This window comes from Gavia stellata, chromosome 6 (genome assembly GCF_030936135.1).
Source record: "Gavia stellata isolate bGavSte3 chromosome 6, bGavSte3.hap2, whole genome shotgun sequence".
Lineage (NCBI taxonomy): Eukaryota > Metazoa > Chordata > Aves > Gaviiformes > Gaviidae > Gavia > Gavia stellata.
In genome coordinates this window covers 55,159,075-55,182,094 of record NC_082599.1, presented here as the reverse complement: position 1 = coordinate 55,182,094, position 23,020 = coordinate 55,159,075, and the positions used below count along the sequence as shown (strand labels likewise).

Below are 23,020 nucleotides of genomic sequence, written 5' to 3'. Positions count from 1 at the left end.
TTAGCATGTGGCCCCTGCCAGCAACACTCTAAAGGTCAGGCTGAATAATGTCAGTGACAATCACTGATTTTCCTTAGCTTATCCAAAAACAACAACGCAAAAAACTGTTTTGTTTTTTTGTTTGCCTTTTTTTTTTTGCATAGCTTTCAATATTGCTGCACTCTCACCTCTGCATATTGCAAGCCCATCTCAATTCTGAGATAATTTCTTTAAACTTCTGAATATTTTCAATCCAGTTCTCCTCAAATACATAATATATATTTTCTACCAATTATAAATACATCATTTTTATTAATCTGATTTCAATAACATGCATTTGTATAATTACTGTACAATCAAAATAGACATTGACTTTACACAGTGTGTATGCTTTTATTTCAGCGATATTGTTCAGACACACTGCTCTACAAATCAAGCAAACAGGGAAATAAAGAGAAAAAAAAGGAGGGGGAAATAACCTCTGGGAGGAAACAGAATCTCACAGTGTTTACAGACAAAAAAAGGAAAGGAAAAATACTTATCGGAAAAAGGGTTTATTAATACATAGAAAATCCCCACAATAGTTGAAACACACTTTAGGAACTAGTAAACACGTTAAATAGAGTTGTGCCAATTACGCAGTGCCCAAGCATCTGCTTGCTCTTAATTAGATGGGGAGGTGAATGACCACTGTTTATTTTCATTTTCCTCATTAATTATGAAAAACTGCATTTAATTCATCTTGCATGGTGAGAGACTGGCTGCGCAGATGTAAGTCGTAAGGGAAGTGGCTCTCTGTAGGCAACCTGAACATAGAGCTCTGCCCAAGGGGACCCCTGGGTGGCACTGCACAGTAATGCATGCCGTAATTGTAATTTTTGCCATAGTCCAAGCTTTCTTCTTGCTTCAGGGAAAATATCCCATTATAGTTAATTGGGGGAGGACTTAAGGGACCTTCAAACTGTGGGCTGGCGCACTCGGGGGAAGTGCTTTCATAGAAGGACTCGTAAGCGCTGCAGTAATTGTAGGGTTTCATGGACTTGGAGTTGTCGAGAGTCCCGTGCCCCGGGGGGGTGCCGAGCTCGGGGCTGTGGTAGGGGGGGTAGAAGGTGGAGTAGGGCGAGCGGGTGTGATGGGCGCCCTCGCCCGCCTGGCCCATCAGGAAACTTCTGGCATTCAGCTGCAGGCATCCCGCCACCAAGTTTGTAGTTGGCTGGGACAGACCCTTGCACAAGTTTTGGACGAAGGTGAGCAGGTCGGGTCTCTTGCCAATTCGCAGGATTTCAGAAAGAGCCCAAATGTAGTTCTTGGCTAGTCTTAAAGTTTCTATTTTGGACAGTTTTTGTGTTTTAGAATAACAAGGGACCACTTTCCTTAAATTGTCCAGGGCGTCGTTAAGGCCGTGCATCCGGTTCCTCTCTCTAGCGTTGGCTTCTTGTCGCCTGAATTTGATCCTTTCCATCCTTATCTTGCTCGTCTTTTTTTTCCGAAGGCCCCTTCGCCTAGGCAAGCCATTCTCATCCTCCTCTTCTCTCTCTTCCTCCTCCTCCTCTTTTTCTGTGTCTTCTCCAGGAGATCTCTTAATATTCTTTCCTCGGAGCACGATCTGCTTCGAAAAGCTTTCTGGGTTCTTCATTTGCTTTTGGTCATCACTTTCTCTGGAAAACTTTCTGCACATCTGGGATTCTGGCATTACAACAGACTCATCAAACGGTAGTGTTAACATGGTTCTATAATCTTAAGTTACCTGAAAGAATGCCAGCACAATATTTAAATATTTCCATTTTTAAAGTTTGCCGACTTACACACACATCCTCATGCACCTTTCGTGCGTCTGCGTATATGAGCTCTGTGTATATGAGCGTGTGTATATGAACAAATGCACAATCTGTATTTTTGGCATAAAATGCCAGATGCAAATGCTCGCTTTTCAAAAAATAAAAGCTGTCCAGAATTTTAAAATCACTCCAAACATGCAGGATCTTGCAACTAAAAAGCCACATTTCTCACAGATAAGTATAGAGTAAATCAATATTAAAAATGTACAATTAGCTCCCTGCTCATTTATTCTACTTTTAAACAAGCTCCTTCGAACCCTCGCCACCGTGGAATTCAAAGAAATGCAAAACATGATAAAGCAATACAGAAAATTCATTAATCCAAATTCCCCTGGGTGAAAAAATGAGGAGAGCGAGAGCAGTCTTAAAATTGAAAAGTGCCATATCTCTATTAACTGATGGTTAAATATTTTAAAATCACTTTTTGACTTATTTTTCGAAGTTGCTTTTTTCCCCCTCCACATTTCTTCCCTTATGAATCAAGATATTAAACTCTAGTAAGTTAGAGAGGGTGAGAAAAAAAAATAATGGAACATCTCCCCCAGATCACTCAGCTAGTAACATAATTACAAAACGAAGAATTTTTTTCTAATGATTTGTATGAAAATCACATATTACTTATTTCGTATTAAGACAAAAATGAGAATGATCTAACCCTAAACGTATTCGGATTAGAGTTAGGAAATAAAATTCCCCTACCTTTTTTTTCCTTTTTCCCAGCAAAAATTCTAAGTGCTATTATCTGTTTAGTTAGAAACAACTTATTTGCTTTTTCTCTTTTTTCCTCTTTTTTTTTTTTTCTCCCCCATCAATTGTGGTGGGGGGGAGGTGGAAAATTCCCTGCACTCTATAGCAGTGTTTATGTTCTGCGAGGCTCAGACGTCTCCCTCCAGCTCGTAGCTGACAGGAGCGGTCTGTAGATTCTGACTGCAATCCTGCACGTGTGCTCAGAATCCAGCCTGGAATGGGAAAATAATTTCCTTTTCCCAATTATTTTGCCTTTGTTTGCAGTTTGGGAGCAGCAAAAGCTTGGATCCCACGGTCCTCAAAGAGACAAGCAAAACGAATGCAGGGACTTTTTTTAATAGAACAAAACTAAACAAAAACCCCAGTCAAAGACTAACTCTATCAGTATTGTCTACACACTTGCAATATTACATAACACCAATGAAAGTATGCAATTGCATCAGAAGAATAAAATGTTAGGAGGAGTTATTAGACAGTAAATAGCATACATAAAATACAAGACAATGATACTGTATCTTTAAACACTTGCATGCACACCCAGCACCAACTGAAATATATCTTTATTTGTATTACCTTAGCTTTTTATTTCATTCAACAATCAGTTTTCATTTTTTGCCTTCCAAATCTTTTCAGTCTGAATGTCGCATCGTCTCCTGGAGTCTAGATCTGTGTATATCTGCACTATCTCATTGATCTCTAAAAAGTGACATTGATGCCAACTGCCAGAGCTGGTACCCATGCCATCTGCTAGTGACGTCACGGGGCAGAGAAAACCACGTGAGCCTTTCTCCTGGGACCTTCATTCTGCACTGATCATCTGGCATCCCTCTAAGTGGGTACCAGCATTCATGTATCAACACAGAAGGTTAGACTGATAGAAAAAAAAAAAAAGGAAAAAAATCTGCACCAGCATTTCACATACAGTAGGTGCATTTCCACTGGAGCTGCTTCTTTTTAGCAGTCTAGCTGCACGGATAGACGTGCCAACATTTGGTGCTATCCCTGCCTACAGGTACGGCTGCCCTGTGGTTGTTAATATGGTATTGTTTATACGAAAAGTGCTGTCTTGTATTGATCCGAGTCCCTTCGGTGCACCTGGTACCCAGGAAAAAAAAAAAGGCAAGGAAGGGAAGGCAGGAGTGGGGAAGTAATGCTGGGGCTATAACACATAGCACGGTCACAAAAAGTAGTTTTTGTGTGATGCCACTGGGAGCGATTTTTGGGGTGCGGGGTTTTTTTGGAGTGCGGCGTGTTGCCCCAGAGCACGGGATAACGGGAGCAAACCTCCTGCTGGCTGTAAGAAATCCTCCCCTCGCATCCCTCGGTAGTTTTTGACATTCCCGAAAGGAAAGAGGCGTTTGTGGGAAACTGGATGTACAACGCGAAGATTTAGCAAACGATGCCTTTTTTCGGAAGCGTGTGGTGGTGCTCGCGGGTCCCAGTCCTGCCCCGGCGCGATGCGCTGCGGCCGTGGGCACCTGCTCATGGCAGGGCCACGTGCTCGCAGTTGTAACTTGGGGTGCTCGGAGGGTTTGCCCCTCTGCCAAATTTTCTCTGCCTGCCCGGCCTTTTTGCGAACGCTTCCCCGAAATAACTAATTTTTTTAAAGAGATTTCCTTTGGAAACGCACTCTTCCTCCTCCTAAAAATCTCGCCCTGCTCTTCCATTTGCCTCCCTGGCTGCTCCTCTCTTCGTGCCCTTGTTTCTCCTGTCAGCTGCCTCTCCTGTGCTCCCTGCTCTTCCTCCCTTAACCCTTTTGTCTCTTTCCACGGGCAAGAAACTGTTAAATGAAGCTGACAAAGCCTCCCGGCTCAGCCTTGCCATGGAGCTTATGGCAAACTCCACCTTGGTGTGTTTGGGGTTTGTGGGTTTTTTTATTTAAGGAGTGGCATGTCACATATAAGCAATATCAAGAGAGTTACAGGGGGAACGACGTGTCATCTTGGAAACATTTTTTTTTTTTAAAGTTTGCTTTCATTATTATCGCGTATCACTGCTTTTTAGTGACTAAGTAATCTCTATTTTAAAAAAGTGAGCGACCGAGTATGCTTTTAGTATTAAAATAATCCCTGGCAGAGCTGCTATTGTTACGGGTCTGTGTCAGCGTTTCCATTATAAATCCTGTTTTTGAAGGGTTTATAACTCATCTGCTTTAATTCACATTGGGCCCAAGCTTGGCATTAATGTTCTCAGCCGCGATCCAATTATTTTGTTTTCACAAAGTTTCATTTAAATCTGTTTAGGTATTTTTTGATTAGAGAGGGGAACAAAAAATAAGGCAGCAGTGGAACAGCAGTGTGTGTGTGTGTGCGGAGAGCCTGTTATGTACATCTACATGTATGTGCTCAGTGATTTTAGAGCCTTTCATTAAAAAGAAAAAAAAACCTCACCCCAAACTCCGTAAATTTTTTTTTTTACAGAAGTGAGGCATATGGGGTCATTCGCTCTTTACAGAGCTCAGGCCTCTTTTTTTTTTTTTATTTTTTAAGACAAATGTATTTGAAGTGACAAAGATGTTAAAACTTAAGTGGCAACTGTTCAAAAGGCATAAGAGCTGTACTATTCATAACACTCATTTCATTTTATCCCAAATATTACGATCTGTGTAACAGAGGAGAGGGTAGAATCCCATTATTCTCAATAGGAATTTATGTATTAAGATTTATATTGTGGAAGGTCCTGAGGGTTGTCAACCTTTTCAAGGGTTTTGCATATTCAGAGTATTATACAATGCACGATAATCTAAATATGCAAAGTCCTGAGGAACCAAACCCTGTTTCAATGCATACTAAAAATACTGTGAGAAATTGAAGGAAAGGTTGACATTGTAGTAGCTTGGTGTTAAGGGAAGGACCGTCAGAATTTCCAGTTATATCACCCAGCCTCCAAAATACACTTTCATGAAAACATTTTCTCCCTCTTTTCTTTATTGCTGTAGTATTTAAAAAAACCCAACTACTCAAGTGTTACTGTAAAACGCATTTTTGAATGGCTCTTATACTGCTACTAAAACCAAAATAAATGAATTAGTTTGTGTGAAAGGATTCCCTCTGTAGTAGTAACATTACATTTTTGCAGATTCTTAATCCATCATTTGACCTTTTTAATATTTTCAAATAAATAGTGGAGAAACAAAATAGCTGAGATATCAAGGTTTAAAAAGCCTCTACTGTGCATACATAATAACTTTTCATAAGGATTTTACTACGCATTTTGTATTATGGGTCCATGATATGCAAATGTGTACTGCTGTTAATATGCATTCACAGCATACCCCATAACTGCTGCTTTGCTGTCTACTGTGAATGCATGTTAAGAATAATACACAAACACAGTTAAATGCACTCTATAGAACGGCTGCTCAGCACCAAATATGTTACTGAACACATACCGCAATTTTTTTCCTGTGCCCAAGCTGTATAGTTTTGAATTATAAGTGACTCTATTTCAAATGCAATATTATTACAATACATTTAACACAGCCAAACAATTAATAGATTCACTGAAATAATACTGAGTTCAAAGGACTGCAGAACCTCCGCAGTGCATCGGGGGACTGACCCAAACTGCGCTGTACTCAATGGGAGTCCTTCCAGTAACTTCAATACTCTATTGTTGGGTCCCCAGGGAATGTATCTACTCTTTGCTTTTTCCTATTTTTTCCTTTTTTTTTTTTTTTTTAAGTTTTTCATTTTCCTCTCCCAACTGGCGCATATCTCCCGGTTTCGCTCTAACAGGAGAACTGGATCAGAGTTAAGGAGCTCTAATGATGTTTGCTCAGGACCAGTTTGGTGTGTGGTAGTCTGGGTCATTCACTGGTAGCAATGGGACCTCACGGGCAGCGGGGGACTGTTCAGAAGGGGGAGTTAGCTAAATCTTTTTCTTTTCCTTCTTTCCTCATCTTCCTACTGTAAGCACTAAACCTCATAGCAACTCTGCTCCTCGCACACAAGGAGTCACGGTGACAATCCTGCGATGCCAAACTCCCTCGCTCACGACCTGACGTCAGTTTGCGTTCCTGCCACAGCACCTACATTACACGCACAGCCCAAACACCTGGGGAGGACCAGAATTACCCCCTCCAAACCCGCTCACCCCTGGGAAGGCTCTGGCGTTTGGTGTCTATGCCAGAACCCAACCGTATGCCTGCAGCGGGGTTGGACTCTCAGCTTCCCTGGACAGGTACCTCTGCTGCCGTGGGAGCAAGGCTGGGGGAAAATGTATGTCTAGAGCATCCTAAACTGCAAAGCCAGATCACAAAGTACAAATACATGTGTAATGGTATGAAATACAGTGGCTCCAGGCTCCTGCTGAGTTTGGAGCTCAGGAGGAGGTGGGAATACCTTTTTGGGTTTTTTTGTGGGTTTTTTTTGGGGGGGGGGAGTTTATTATGGTTTGGTTTGTGTGGGTGTTTTTTTGGGTTTGGGGGGGTTTTGTTTGTTTGTTTTGTTGTTCTACAGAAGTAGGGCAAAAGAGGATGGTGTCTTGGGCAGGGTTCTGGTCTGCCAGCCCCAGTGAGTTTCAGACTGGTCAGAACTGGGACCCTCTGGCAAAGGCAGGACTGCGTCCCTACAGATGGAGCTGCCAGGGGAGGAACCAGACCAATGTGCCATATACATGTTGCGTGCCAGCTGCATATCCTGTGCACATCTAGCAGGCTATGGGACTGAAGCGATGTGCGTCCCTGTCCAGGAGCGACCCAGCTCTTTTCTGCCTCTCTGCATCCCCACTATGTTGCCATAGACTATGGACCACCTTGTGAGGGGAACCTGCCATTCCAATCAAGCTGGCTAAGCCCTCTCTCACCAGTGCTAAGATTATGTACAGGGATATACTTACTTCTCCTAGGAGAGATTAAAGAAGACACTAATAAGGACCCTTGACTTCAGAGAAATAACCTACATTAGTTCAAGAGGATTTGGTTCAGTCTGAAAATGTTATTTTAACCCATCTGCTAATGCTGCAAAATATTATAAATGTGCTTTGCACTATCTAAGCCTCCTGTAATGAGGATGTACTTCTTGCTCTAATCAGACAGCCTTAGTTTTATGTTTTGAATAGGCTGTTAGGGACAAATATGAAAGAGCTGCAGAGGGGTTAGTTACTCTCTTTTAATGGGAGTCGCTCGAGTAAAACATGAATTTAGAATCTGAAAATGGTCTCTAATACTAATTGCTTATAGTTAACCAAAAATGAGTTTGTGACCAGAAATTGCTCTAAGATTTCTGAAACACTTGACTAGAACTGGCCTGATTTAGATATGACATACATTTGGCATAATCCTATTCATTTTGAGCTACTCCTGGCTTACACTAATGTAAATGAGTTGAGAGAGGGTGGGATCAAATAATCTTAAAATGGAAAATACCCTTTAAAAAAAAATAATAATTTGTTCCATCCTCGAAAATAATGGCATGTTATAGCCTGGAAGTTTTATTACCAGATTAAGAGGTGATATGTACCTTGCAGCAACATGGGATTTAAGGTACTTCTCTCCCTGGGGAAAAATGCTCTAGTCAGACCAGTCACGTAGCTGTGTCACTTCTTGAAACTGCAGAGGGTTAAGATCATTCCTGTCACTTTGTGGTGTGAAGCAACCCTATGGTACATCTGAGAAACTGGGTTTTTTCATTCATACTTAGTGACTGAGGTTGTCACACTTTCTGCTACCCTACCTTGAGGATGCTCTGAGATCAGTAAATTTGGCAGCTTTTGGAGGCTGCAGCAGGGACGCTTGGCTGTAGCCCACGCCCTGGCGCTGCTGATCGATGTCTACTCTTTAAAGGCAATCTCTGTCAAACAGCTTGTTAGTGATGCTGCTTTTTTCCTCCCTTTCTTCTGATGGTGCCTACAGTGATACACAGGCATGCTTCCTCCGTGTTTCCATTTTGAGAATGTCTCTGTCCCCATTAAGGCATGGGTTTTGGGATGGACCTTGCAGCCAGTCCCTTCTAGAAGAGGTGGAGTGGGTGTGCGTGACCCCAGAAGAGACCTGTGCTGTTTCACCTTTCCTAAGCAGACCCCGTGGCTATGATGCAAGTTTTTTCTTCCATAAACCGGGGCACTCCTCCCTTACAAAATCTCTGAGGCTGATGGGCTGCTTTCTTTTCCCTGCTGCAAATTTCCCCCAGCCAGAGGAGCCTGATGGGAAACTCTCCCTGGATCACCCGTGTGGCTGTTCCCTTCTACTTTTTCTCCCTTCCTGCAGCCTTCTCCCTGTGAGAGGATTATCTGTCGCGTGGGGAGCGACAATGTGCTGAGCCCTATGTGGCAAGGCGGCACTGGGGCAAAGCCCCTCTGGGAAGCGGTGGGAGCTCCGAGCCTGTGGTTGCGGCAGCAGTTAGAAGAGCAGAACAGCCTTACGGAACACACCAAGATGAGCAGTTCGCTTAGGACTGCGCAGCATGCTCTAAATTAAATGCGAGATGTAAGGAAATAGATAAGTTGAATTAACACTGACTTGACGGAAGTGCAAAATAAAACCTAAGAGTAACGTCAACTTCTGGTGGGCAGTTCCCTCCCAGGAAACTATAGGATGTTTTGTAAGGGGAACTTTGTAAAAGATCCGTGCAAAGTTTATGAGAAACTCTGACATTTCCATTATTTGCAGCAGACCTTTGAAACTCAGCAGGGAGAAAGCCCTCAGGCTAAAGAAATGACTTTTCTTTACCCCCATGAAATTTTATCCAGGTTCAGGTGAGCTGTAAGCTTCTAAGAATCATCATTTCCTTTCTCTTGCATGCACTCCTCAGGCAAATTTTAGCAGCATGCTGAAATAGTATCGGAACATCTTAGAGGGGAAAAAAAAAAAAAATACCTCAGAACTAACAATTCCTTTAAACCTATTTTGAAATAACATTATTAAAGTTGAGAAGTTGAGTGGCTGAGAGTAGGAAATGTCAGAGCTACAGTTGCCTATGAAATCTCAATTCTCTCTCTTATGTACAAATATACAGGTAGTTTCTTAACAGCAAAGCACAGCTGAGGTGCTTGTTTTTATGAAATAAATTAAGTGTGGGGTAGGATAACTCAGGCTTAGTGTAATGGGAGTATCTCCTCAGTTTGGTTTGCTTTCTATTATCCAAAATTATAACCCTTCTTGGACAGGGCTCTTCCTGAGATACTGCTCTGATGAAGATAGGTAAATTTTCCATTAAAAAAGCAGAAAAGCCATGCAGTCAGGCATCCCAAGCTGTTAATGGCCTCCCTCGCATTTCCCAAATCTGCGTTACAGTTTTGACTCCTCCTAGCATCTGCGATTGCCAACCAGCATCATGCGATAATGCGTCTACTTAAAATCCTTACTGAAGATCTTTCCTTCTTGAAAAGAAAGGTAACTTTGGGTTAAAAAAACCCAAAAAACCTAAGCCAGAGTCAGAATTAAATGTTTATCTTTATACTGCTCCTATGAAGTGGGGAAATGCTACTTTCCAGAAGGAAAAGGCAGGCACAAGGATCTTACAGCACTAGATCCTGAACTTGTTCACCGATTTAAATGCCCAATGCAAATGTTAGGAGTAATCAAGAACCCGATGTCTTTTTGATAAATCCTTCAGAAATTATTTGTCAGAAGCAGATTAGATGATGTGTTGAGTCATCGTATCCTATAGCCTTCCTGCTCTTTCCTGTTACACAAAACTATACATATCTTCTCTGATGTGAAAGCAGTGGAAGATGTACAGCAACGTGCTTTGGAGGATCTTGACTATCACCTTTTACCTCAAGACACAGAAGGTTTGTTTACAGCTGAGAGTGGAAGCCGGGTCATTTGAGCTTTTTTACCCACAGGATCAATTTTCCCCTGACAGTACTGGAGATTCAGTGGCAGAATTTGACAGCAACTAGAACAGGATTTTATAAAACTGTTTTCTGGATTCAGTCCCCAAGCTTCTGAGAAAGTGAAAGGCACAGCCAATTTCAGCTGTAAAATGGTGCTGAATTCAGCTTGGGCTGTAATGATCTTTTTCCAAAAACATTTTGGAAAATTGATATTTAAAAAACACTTTTTCAGTGATGAATGAACAATTCTATCATTTCTAGCTGCGGATCTACTTTTAGAGTAACTGATGTTTTTCATCTTCATAAATACCCATTTTAATGTGGTTTTCACCAAATTTCCTGGGCAAGTGGACACACTGTGGTAAGCTGTAAATTTCTTAGATCCCCATTGCAAGTCTCATAGTTTTCCTAGGACAGAGTAAAGAAGAAAAGATTAAGAGAGTGATGGTTCCTGTCTTTTCAAGTACACAACTGAAAGAAGTAGAGCTCAAGAGAGGGTTTTGCTTATACCTGCGTAGATGTTTTTGATAAGATCTGTGGATGTCCTCCAGGAATCAGCATTGTCTAAGAACAGTAAATAACATTTGCCGAAAATCAGCGTGAAGTTATGATCTACCCTAAGGAGAGGTGAGGTTATCACGCATTTAAGTACCAGCTGAAGTAAACAGTAGTTTCAGTAATTTCCATCTCTTTCCATCTCTTGTATCTGCATAATCTTGGAGGAGTTGTGTAAGCCCTACAGCTTGCCAGCTTCCTCAGCCACCAGGCATCATGAAAACCAGTGCTTCATGCCACAGCCTTGAGCACGCAGCATTGATTTTGGAGGTAACCACTCTGCAAAGCGGTCTCACCTTATGGGATGTGCAAAGGAAATTGAGTAGTATCTTTTGGCAGCCTGGAGTTTTCCTTTCTGTCCTTGAGCTGGTGGAGGACTGGTTTGAATCCCTGAATAATTTAAAGCAACCATGGCCAGAATGCACCTGGAAGTTTGGCAAAAAGCCCGTTTTTCTGGCCAAATTCCCTTTTCTAAGAAGGGAGCCCAAATCCTGCTTGCATTTCCCCTCTGTTGTGCTAGTTGCCGTGCAGGCTGACTTTCTACCCGGCTTGTGTGGCATTGCTGGGGGGCCTGACACTTTAAGCTCTTGAAGTAATGGGAAAAGGTCATAGAAGACATAGTTTGCAAAATGCTAGAGCAGTCAGTGGTCAGCAGAAACAGTACTGGATATTACTGTATTTTTGCAAGTTAGGAATAATTTTTTTTTTTTTTTTGCGTGCCATAGTGTTGTTCATAGTGTCAGCCAGTATGTATCTGGCTTCATTTTGGTTTCTTCGTCATCATCATTCAATTTCTATTTTTGGAGAAATACTTATTGCAGTTCAATTCGTTATTACTGCAGTGTGACCAGGAGAGAAAAAATACACACTTTACAAAGTATTCAAAGATATGCATTTTGAAGAGTGTATTATAATATGTTCAGGGCCTCGTTCTTGTGTTCAGGAGTTTTATGCGTGGCTTGGGTTGAAATTTGAAGTGTGCTTTCTGCCCAGAGAGGCGTGCTGGCTTCTGCATTCTGCATTTGGACCTGTAAGGCATCTCGCTATGTAAAGCTATCGAGGTAAAATTTATCTCAAAAGGGTACTTTGCTATGAATTTTGAAGACAGCCGTGTGGAGAACATTTGCTGTCACCAGCAGATGGTGGCTGGAATAGCTGTCTCTCCCCGTACCTCTAAGCCCTCAAATGGTGAGAATACGGGCAGTGCAATAGCCATTTGGTGAAGTGGCGGAGGAAATACACGCGGTGTTACAGCACGGGGCCAAACCCTGAGAGATTCAGAGCTCCTGCACTCTGCCACGAAGCCTGCGTGTTGGAAGAGTAAAATCTGTGAGGTTCAGGTTGGTGGGGTTTGGAGTAAATATTGCTTTCTGTGCTTTCCATTCAGTCTGTTAGTCATTCGTTTCTTGCAGCACCAACTATCGACAATGAGGTTTTTTTGCAAAGACTCTGTGCAAATGCTCTGACTTCCGTGGAAAAAGAAGTCTTGATTATGAACAAGATATTTGCAGTTCGACTTTGTAATGGAAAGTGGCAGAAAATGGAACATGTTTTCTTTCAGAAGATTCCGAATTCTTTTCGGCATAAAACTTTGTGTATTAAGTGCATTATAATGAAGTTTCATTCTGAGAATAAGACATTTAGGAAAAGTAAGGGCTTTAATCAGTTTCAAAGGGATTCAAAAGGATAATTCTTTTCAAAATCACATAATATATAAAATCAAAACCAGTGCAATTGTTTTTTCAAAATTAGACATTTCAATTGATAAGAAACAAATATTTGCTGAACATTTTGCATTGTGGAACACATTTTTTCCTTTGCTTTTGCTTCAGATCTGAAGGAAAGCAAATTTAGAAATGTGAGCTTTTTCCAAACAAAAGAATGTCTCAGTTTGCCTACTGTACCAAAATCCCTATAGCACCTGGGCTAAATCAGTGTTTCCAAAAGGCAAACCTCTTTCAGCCATGTATTCTGGATTTGCAGCTTTCACTTTATTAATCCATTTCTCTGTCATGTACTGTATCCTATAACTCAGCCTATTCTTGTTATTTAAGTACCATATAGAAATGTTTCTACATGCTCCCCAATCTTTTTTTTTTTTTTTCTTTCTTTAATCATCAGCAATTCTCTGAAGTAGCAGTTCAGGCTCCCCTATACCCTCAATTACATTTTGCCAAACACAACACAAAAAAGATAGCCTTTGTTAAAAAGTTTAATGTTCTTAATTAGTAGAATTGTCAGACTAATTAGAATACCAATTAGAATTGGCAGGGCTATCGTTAATTTAGAAGTGCTGTGGTCTAGTGTTAATCGCTATTAAACCTTATAGTTTGTGAAAGAGAGAGAGCAAGGAGATGAATACACACACACGCAACCTCCCTCCCCTCCCATATTAAATGTTAAGGGTCCATAACCATAACGATCCGTGCTGTCAATGTGTACTTAGGGACTGTTTAATCCATGGAGACATTGATGCGAAGTTAATAACTGTTTATGAACAAAAGTAGCATTGCAGAATAAAAACTTAGAACTTTTTTTCCGTGCTACAATTAAAATGGCGAAACCCCATCAGTGTCTGGAAAAGATACTCAAAGCACGGAGGACTTGTCGGAAATGTGCACGAGAAATCCACTTTACTTGCTTTTACTTTTGGTACTGTGAAAGTTACTTTGCACTTCTTGGAGCACATGGCAAATAAAGATCTCTCAGCGCTGCACATACTGAAATTCAGCTTCAGCGCCTGCCGGTTCAGTGGGTTCGTATCAGTGTTTCATAGATGGAGGAGCTATCGCTCAAGTTCCCATGGTGAGTCAGACAGACAGTGGGAAATAGACTGAGAGCTCAGCAGCTTTCGGTCTCCACATTGAACCCACGTGCACATGTGCCCTTCCCATCGACCTAATTTAACTTTTAAGCGATGAGAAGACTGCGGAGCGAAACCACTTTATTTTTCAACCTCAAAGGAAAATAAAGAAACTTCTATTCAAACTGCGTACTTAAAACATCTGTTCCTGACTGAAACCATAAGGGACAAGTTCCCAGAGGTGGATGCTGTGAATATTGCTGTGAATTCCATGTACACCACTACTATGTGCACAGAGCCCAATTTATATCTGCAAGCAACTAGGAAAAAAGGGTGCTCAAGCAGCTAGAGAAGCACATAGGACCTGATGTGTGCAGGTCCCAAGTACAAATGTAACGTTTCCTAGGTACAAAAAAGGCGCATTTCCACTTTGATATTTTCTCCAGCTGGGCCGATTGCCTTCTGAAATATCTTACTGGTGATAGATTGAGGCAAGAGTGATGGTATTGATGATTGTTTGTCTGGGGGCGATGGTGGTGTGAGCTAGAAAAGGATAGACTGAGGGCAGAGCAGAAGAAAGAAAGGTCAGTGATACTGTTGTCTATAGAGCACGCGGATGTCCTGTTGGTAATGCAGCACAGTGTAGGCATTTTTCTGTTCCTCTCCAGCCTGATCTAGCTCAAGTATTACTCTATTTACAGCACAGCTAGTTCACAGTCTGATAAAATCCATCCAGACGCGACTGTGCTGCCTCTTCTATTCCAGAGAAACTGAATAATTAATTTTCAAGGAAGTTAGATGTTTAAATTGCATCTTGTAAGTGTACAGTCAAGAAACCTTTTCCTTGGTCAAATGGCATCTTGTACACTAATGCTTTATTTAACCTTTGTTTATGTAAAGCTATAGTCGAATATGACATATGTGTGTCTTTGCTTTTGCAGAAAAAAAGATGTGAATTTACATGATTTATATAGGAAAAAGGATTTAAGAATCAGCTACAAACTTAACCTTCATAGTTCTTATTGTGTTACTGCTCAAAGCTAAGATTTGATCCTGGGTAAGTAAAATGCTGAAAAAGAAAAATAATTAAGATACGGTAAAGGAAATTAACTGATGAAAAAATTATTTAACTGAAAGCCAGCATTTTATTTCAGTTTTTCCACTAAGTAAGCTAGGTCATGAATGTTAAAGAACTGCATACAAAAACATTTTGTTCTCTGCTCCTTATGTTAGAGGGTAATTCAAATGAGAAATTAGAAGAGGAACTAAAAATTAGTAATTAGTTAACAACAATGAAAAACTTTTCTCCCAAAGCAAACCTTTTTAAACATGTAAGAATCCTCCCAAAACCCTAGTTGATTTATATTTTTTTTTGAGGGATTTTTATTGACTGTGGGTCTTTTTTTCTTTATTTAATACTAGTACATTCATTTCAAGGCTTTGGTTTTGAGCTGCCTAAACACTGTAGGCAATGTGGTCAAGCCAGCTTGAGACTACTTAGGACATTTCAAATCCCATTAAAAGTTTATTCCAAATCAGTCAGTCCCATTTTCAGTGGGAGTTTTTCCGATTAGGAAAAGAAAAGAGGTTCCTGTTATCTTAGGCTGCTGCAACCTTTGCTCTCAGCCACATATTTCATGCCATAGCTTCAGGTCTTTGCCACTTAATAACGTTTTGGGCTCTGTAATATTATTTCTGTTTTGTCCAGGCAGACACATGTACTCACGGTGATGCTAAGGATGGCAGTGAGGGTAGGGGCTTTTCACTGAGCTGAGCTCCAGGTGGACTTCACTCAGCACCAGCATCATGTTAGATGAGTGATGAATAACACCCCTGCACGTACGTGTGAAGCTGTGCAAGGACTTGCATTCCCCCAGCTTACTGCTCAGTAGCTGTCTGAGTGAAAGGCACCTGTCTAAGCTTACTTTTAGAGAATGAGAAGAGGAGGCACCATCTTCTCCTGGGGTATCTAAACTAAGTGCAATGAATCACTTTCCACTAACTCTGTGTGTGTGTGTTAGACAAACTGCTTAGGACAGGTGATTTGTTTGGTGGCTGGTGTTAGATAAATTGAATTCTACTGTAAGTCTTCGTGAGGTCAGGGCTAGAGCTGGTTGGAAATTTTTTGCCAGAACTTCCTCCTGATAAAGCTGTCCTCACAAATCAGAGTTTTCTTGGGCGTGTTTCATCGCTAGTGAAGTCTGTTGACTCTCTGCTCAGAAAGCCAAAACCAGTCCTTTGTGGGGTCCATAAATACCAACAGGAATCATCAGTTCGTTGGGCTGCCCCAAAATGTGTATTTCTCTAGTCAGTCAAATGTCAGCGTGTCCTGTCCTAGGAGTCACACTGGGTCATGGGAGCTGTGGTGTGGGCCCCAATTCTTCTTTGTGGCTTTTGGTTTGTGGCCATAAAGCCTTTTCCAGGATGCGGTGCAATCCTGCCTCTGAACGACTGTCCGTCTGTACCACGATGTGCAGCCGGGGCAGGAGGCCAGGCTTGCAGGGGGCACTTGCTCCTGAGGAAAACTCCCACGACACCAAGTGTCATTGGAGAAATAGGCATTTTTCTGCTTTCGGTGTCTGGCAACGAGCTGTTGTTTCCTACTTTGTAAGTCAAAGCTGAAAAGGTTCAGCTTCTGAAATTTAAATGTAGTTTTTCAGTTGAAAATACTGTTAGGGAGTATATCAACTAAATATTGCAACATTTAGTCATGGCTGGGATTGAAAACAAACACGGAAATTTTGGGATAACTCACTGGATGAATACTCTGATTTCGGTTTAGCTTTAACTATCTCGGGGTGCCTTGCAGCCACAACTCCATTTAAACCTGTCACATAGCAGGCTCAGCATTCCTGCTTCAGCGTAGTACAGCGAAGTACCCCCCAACAAAGGTGAGCAAAGGACTTCGAAATATAATGTAAGAGGGTAAGCCAGACCTTTTTTATCCGGTAGGGATGAGGTGGTTCCATTCCACTTTTCTGACCTGCGCCAGTGGAAGTCCCTAGCCCTGAAGCACTGACCTGCTTCACACCTTGATTTGCATCAGAGATGCTCGGTGCTGGGCCTTCCTGGGCAGCTGCAACTGCAGCGTCCAAGCCCCGGGCTCCTGCTGTTGCTGTATATCGCTATATCCTCCCTGCCCGGCCTCGAGTCTGCTTCCCCGCGCAGCTGCCCTCTCTGAGCTATGGTGCTGGTGCTGCATCAATGTGGGAGCGGAGAGGGAGGCACTGCTCTGCTCCTCTAAGAGATGAACAACGGTCTCGCTTTGCTTCTCTGGGTATCTTACCACTTGGGTGAGAAGGCTTCCTTGTGCTTGGAGTGCCTGGAGGCAAAGTGCTGCAGTCGTGGAGCTTCGGTATAGACAAATGATTTTCCCATTTTACTGCTATTTCCCCAATGGCTATTTTTATTTTTTGCTTAGGTGGTTTGCAGTTACCATACTTATTCATTCTATTGTTTGCCTTTAGGGCTTCTCTGTGCCTTTTCTCCACCATTAGTCTGTTCTCCTTTTTTTCCCCCAGTGATTTTATATGTAATCGTCATTTTAATCTAGCCTGATAGTTGTCCTCTTGTCCATTGTAGATGCAATTGTTTCTAAAGAGATGAACAATATTAATTAATTCATTTGGTGCAAAAGACCTTGTGTATTATGCCACCTCTTTTGCTCAAGTGATCAAGTTTTCCTTATCCTTTTTTCATCCCCTTTTTATTCTAACCTTATAAAGAATAAGGAAAGAGACTAAATCAACCTCCAGAAGCCATCCATTCCCATAAGAGGAAGGACCACATAGGGATACAGTCCACACTGAGAACACAGGAATTTTTCCTGTTTGTTTAGACCTAAGATTGGTCTCATCTCGTATTTATTTTCTGGCAATAACCATTGCCGAAGAGAGACCCCTAAAGTGTGTACATGAAGGTTAAAAAGAGATTACCCTCGTTAAGTCTCAGCCCGTTCTCTAACAGTTGCTGAATTCTGTGAGCCCTGAAGCATGACCCCAAAACGTTATTGTAATTAATTATGGTAACTCTGATATGCATATCAATTCCTTTTTGCAAACATATATTTCTGAAATCCACTTCTTGTGGCAGTGAGCTCTCTAGCCTGAGTACATATTGAGTGCAGTCCATTTAGGATGCTTTTTTTGTTCTTTTTTTTTGTTTAAAACTCTTAATGTGTATGAGCAAATCGGTTGCATCTCAGATCTAGCAAAACAGAGACGTTTTAGCTGTCCTTTTGCCTTCTTTTCCATCACTGAGCCTTTTATTCCTTGATTTAGAATGAACAGGACCTTGTTCAGAACCCATCACAATCTGATGAATTTCTGGCAACGATTGCTGTACTGCCATAAGGTTTCCTACTTCTGCGCCTTTCCTCCAGACATCACTGAGTCAGTGCGCAACGGAGGACAAGGCTGCAAATTAGCTCGGCGTGGTACGCGTTCTGTTGCACTGGGGCCACCGCTTCTTCCCTCGGCAAGGGAGGGGGGTCTTTAACCCTTAAAACCAAATAGACGCTGGAAAGCAGTGCCCTGGTGCTATGCATGTGGAAGGCATTCACCTGGAAGCAGGAGAGTTGCTCTAGGCAGGTGCCGTCCTTCTCCAGAGCAGGGCTGGGGAAAGGGGCACCGCTGTAATTCTTGTTCGTGCTGTGCTCACGTTAAATTCTTTTTAAATAGGGCAGTAATAAATAGTGAATAATATATAGCAAAATGCTAACAGAAGTCAAGTACGCTGGTTTACTTGCCAGCAAAAAACAAAAGTGAAAATGTTAACATGTGAATGCTGCTCTCTGTATGAAGAAGTGCCATGTTCCAAGCATAAGTGCAAACTGAAACCCCATTTGTGTGAATAGCTAATTATAAGGGTGAAAACACTGTCAGTCTTAACACTCATCTGGGTTTCATCTTGGATGCCAAATGGGTCTTGCTGTCCTATATGTTAAGAAAAGTCTTAATTTCACAGCCCTGACAGGAGAATAAATATCAGCCAGAAGTAACTGAAAGGGAATAAACATAGACTATCATGATGGTATTTTTATTAGCATCACTTTTTTTCTGACTATATGTAAGTATTCTGAATCAAGACAATATTCTTCAGAAATAAGTATTGACGAAACTACCTTAGCTATGTTATGAACACAATCAAAAAAAAGAAAAAAAAAAATACAATTTTGTTCACAGTGCCTGCCGTGAGGAAGCCTACTGTAATTTCCAAAAGATGCATGTGCTGTTGAAGCTTTCTAATTGAAGCTAACCTGTCAAAGGGTCTCGAGACTTTGTTAAATGTCTTAAGTTATATCTCATGTCCCATTATGATTTAAATGTAACTCGTCAAAGAACACTACAGACACCCAGAAAAAAATCCCATTACCATCTCATACCTGTTCATTATTAAAGAGTTACCTGTGGAGCTTTGTCAAACTCTTTACATATTAATCTCTGAAAACTTGTAGGATTTTAAAAAGAAGAAAAAGAAGAAGCTGTTTTTAAATATCAGGCAAACTCATGGCAGGTGGGGAGGACTGTACTCTATAACAAACAATTTGGATCCCATGTGACTCCAGGATCCTGCAAAACCAGAAAGATTACAAAGGTGGTTTGCTTTTAAATAAATATTTTGATTTGCGTGGTGCTAAATGGCATAGCTGTTATTGTATATCAGTATTTCAAGCAAAGGTGGCAACTTTTTCAAAATAAATTTTATCTTTGTCTGTTCCATAAACTGCCCGGTCAATTTAAGCTGTTTTAGTTTTTTTGGTTTCCTCTGTTTCCTAGAACCTGTCACAGGACTTGAGATTATTAGTTCAACAGTATTTTATTCCAGTGTTTGGATAGGAAAGATAAATAAGAAGGAAGCTATCCTAGGATTCCAAACCATGAGAAAAATATACAGCTCAAGTTCTGGTTAAACCTAGCATGATAAAGGCTCTTGGAATTTAATTACCTGTAAACCCTCATTTATTGTTTCAATTTAAACCCAATAATTTAAAACATAAAGCAAAACATTTGCTAATGCTTTTACTTTTTTTTTCTTTTATATTGGAAGACTTTTTACATGTGAGATGCCTGAATCTCAGAGATACAAGAGCAGCACAGTTGACTTTTATGACATCTTTATCTGGCTTTCAGCCTGTCTCTATGGGGTAGATTAACCCACTTGATCACATTCAAACTCTCAAGAAGATGCTCTGTGAACGTTTCACGTTTATTGGAATGATGGTATATAACAGTGAAAAGTAAGCAAGTGGAGGATGAAGAAACCTTCTGAGAGCTGTGGGAGATGCTGCATTTTTAGTTAGCCTTAACTTGTGTGAGATGGGAGGATGCACTTTGCTTAATGCCTTTCTACACCTCTTAGGAGCCAAGGGCTTTCCTAGGATAACTGTGATGAACTGTGCACCATGGCATTGCTGTGAGCTGGTGTAGCTCCATATGATGAGCGGACTCTGATTCTCTTTTCACAGTCGGGTGCCATTGGGTTTGCTATGCTACAGGGATGTTTTTCTCCTGTCCTAAAAGGAGGAAGACGTAGAATAGGCTGAGCCCCCCTACACACTGACATCCACATACTGATGGGCTTTGGTACCCGAGCCTCCACCGGCACGCCGCCCTGTGTGCTATTGCTTGGGGTGTGAAGTCAGTGTGGGGATATCGCTGCACCTTCCAGACATCACTGTGGGGAAGGAAGGCTGCACATCCCGTGGGGCTGGGCAGACCAGCTGTGGGGGGCAATGGAGGGACCCTCCCTGTTCCCGGGACCCACTGGGGAGGTGAGGGGTGCGAGGGAGCAGTGGCGCTGGCTGGAAATCAAAAGTTTCCTGTTGAAATGAATCGGAGGCGAAGTAAAATTCAAGGGCTCTGCAAGCAATGTCGTCTTCAGCTCCTCTTCATTTTTCCTGGCAACCCGTTCAAATGTGATCTAGTGAGGCTGCAGGACTGAAGCTTATATAGTTATGATGGCTTTAGCAGCTCCAGCTTCCTAGGATTTGAGCGCAAGCTTTAGCAATCCATTCAGGTAGAGCAAACCGAATGCTTTCCTCCAGATTATCTTTCACGTATGTATAAACAGCATTTGCTGCAAAATGTGTGAACTACGGAGCTCAGAGTCACAGCCTGCAGCACAGCAAACTGGCTTTTCCTGGAGCTCGTAATGTGATAATTAAATTGCTAACAGGCACCTTAGTGATGGCATTTGCTGGAGATGTGAAAGCCTTCTTACAATCATACCTTTCTGTAGGGGACTCATCAGTAGAAGCAGAGCTATCAGGGTAGGGGTTTTTTTATATATTTTCTTCAATGAGTACATTAAATTTTTATGTGGAGTGAAATGGGACAGGACGTGTTTCCCTTCCACTGCACAATGATTTATTACCCCAAAAAGACCGCAGAACTAATTAGCAGAGTAATTAATTAATATAAATTTGCATATTTGCATTTGCAATTAGTACAGCCGACTGATTAGTCTGAAAATGGGAAGTTTGACTCATTAGATGTTAGTGTCTGCTGGACCGGAAAGCGGCTGCCAGATGAGGCGAAAAAGCATAGAATAAGCATGAGCGTGTGCGTGTGTGCACGCGCGCAAGCTCATCATGTCTTTTGTTAGGAGAAGGGAGTGCAAATATGTGGTCTAAGATACTAAGACGGCTAATTTTTTTTTTTATTTTTTTATTTATTTATTTTTAATCACCTCTTCAGCTGTTTTTCCCATTAACTTCCTGCAATGAGCCACTGCAACCATGAAACCCGTCGGTGCTCCTGAACAGTGAAAGCTTTAAGGGAGGGTAGCTGCTGCGGATCTCCTGATTTAGGTGCCGAAGGGGAGCTGTAAGGAGCCTCCTTGCCGTGTGATAGATGGGACAGGGATATTTCCCCTCTTCCTAGTTACATTGTCTAACCAATTGCTAACGTGGAGAGGTCAACCTCAACGGAGCCCATAAAAGCCTGGGATAAGCGATTAGCTTTCCAGGTTGCTGTGCTGTCGTTTTTTCCTCCTTGGACACCCTTGTGGGCGTGCTTCTTTGTATACATCTAAACAGTCCGGCTCTGCATACCTGAACTTGGTATGCCTGGACAGCTGTTGTCGCAAGTTGTAGTGAGGTTTGAGAGAACATTGAAGAGACGTGTCTGTCCATCAGCTAGTATCTCCAGATGTCGTAACAACCGCAGGGTGATTACTAATGCTCCTCTCAGGGTGCCAGAGCAGCACTGGCTTTCATGCGGGTCAGTGGAGGAAGTCCTGGTACCTCTCAGGACCCTTTACGGCTGGGAGAAATCTCCAGTCCTCCCCCAGGGAGACCGATCGTCTCCTCTTCAAGATTAGTGTGACTGGGAATGGGAGATGAGCAGGGGATGGCCCCAAAACAGTCCTCTGAAAGCTCACTGGGTCCTTGTCCAAAAGCTTTGATCGGATTTAACCTTTGTTGCCATTTTAACACTTGTGTGGGTATTGTGGAAGATTCAAATGGGCATTGCCCATCATTTGCCATCACTGTGCATTTACAGCATGGTAGAGTTCAAGACCTGTAGGAGCTTCCTCTAGCTCCTCTGCTGTATCATAGCAAGCGACTTTGGTCCTTATATTTTGATTTTTTTTTTTTTTTTTTTGCTACGAAGCTTAAAAAATTAGCTACAGTAGTTAAAGCTGTAGTATATATGCAGTTATACTTTCAATAAAGTATATTTCTATTCTGTTCAAGGAATGAGTTTAAGCTAATGTACACTTTGCAGGTATAAACTCTGTCCCCTCTGGTATACTTTCATTAGTTTGTAAAATCTAAGTGCAAACTGGGCTTAAGTCAACAGAAATATCTTATAAACTTGGATCTATTAATTTTTGTGAGATTTGCAGCTGTTGATTAGCTCCCAAGATGCCCCTGGCATATTAGATGTATGCAAGACAATTCAAAACATAATCATCCCTATGAAATAAGAAAGCCTCTATTTTTCCCTTATACACCTACACCCAGGTACGATAATTTGTTATTATAATGTATGTGTGGGGATTACAAGCAAAATGACTTTTTTTCCCCCCACCAATCAGTAAATTTCATTTCTACATTTACTGCAAAAAATTAATAAATTCCATCAGTATTTGAAAATAATTACAAGATGAGCAAATATTATGTCCTATTAATATTATTTCTGAAATATTATTTGTTTCAATTATGAAATCCAGTACTAGTAAGAAAGGATTTGTGAATAAACATTTGATGAAAAAAGAACTAATATGGGTAAAGAATGTTACTTAAAAGAATCTTTTTACTGCTACAGGTGAAGATATAGTTTTTACAGTCATTCTTTTAATAAGAATATTTTTC

General features: G+C 41.5%; 1 protein-coding gene across 1 annotated transcript; it reads right to left on the bottom strand.

Annotated features, from left to right (window-relative positions):
* Positions 1-691: 691 nt before the first annotated feature.
* Positions 692-1,705, bottom strand: NEUROD6 (neuronal differentiation 6). Its single transcript, XM_009809327.2, has one exon. The coding sequence runs from the start codon at positions 1,703-1,705 to the stop codon at positions 692-694; it is 1,014 nt and encodes a 337-aa protein (XP_009807629.1).
* Positions 1,706-23,020: the final 21,315 nt, after the last annotated feature.

What these genes read in the sequence shown, in the direction of transcription:
- NEUROD6 (XM_009809327.2), bottom strand. Translation starts at nt 1,705, where the DNA reads ATGTTAACACTACCGTTTGATGAGTCTGTTGTAATGCCAGAATCCCAG.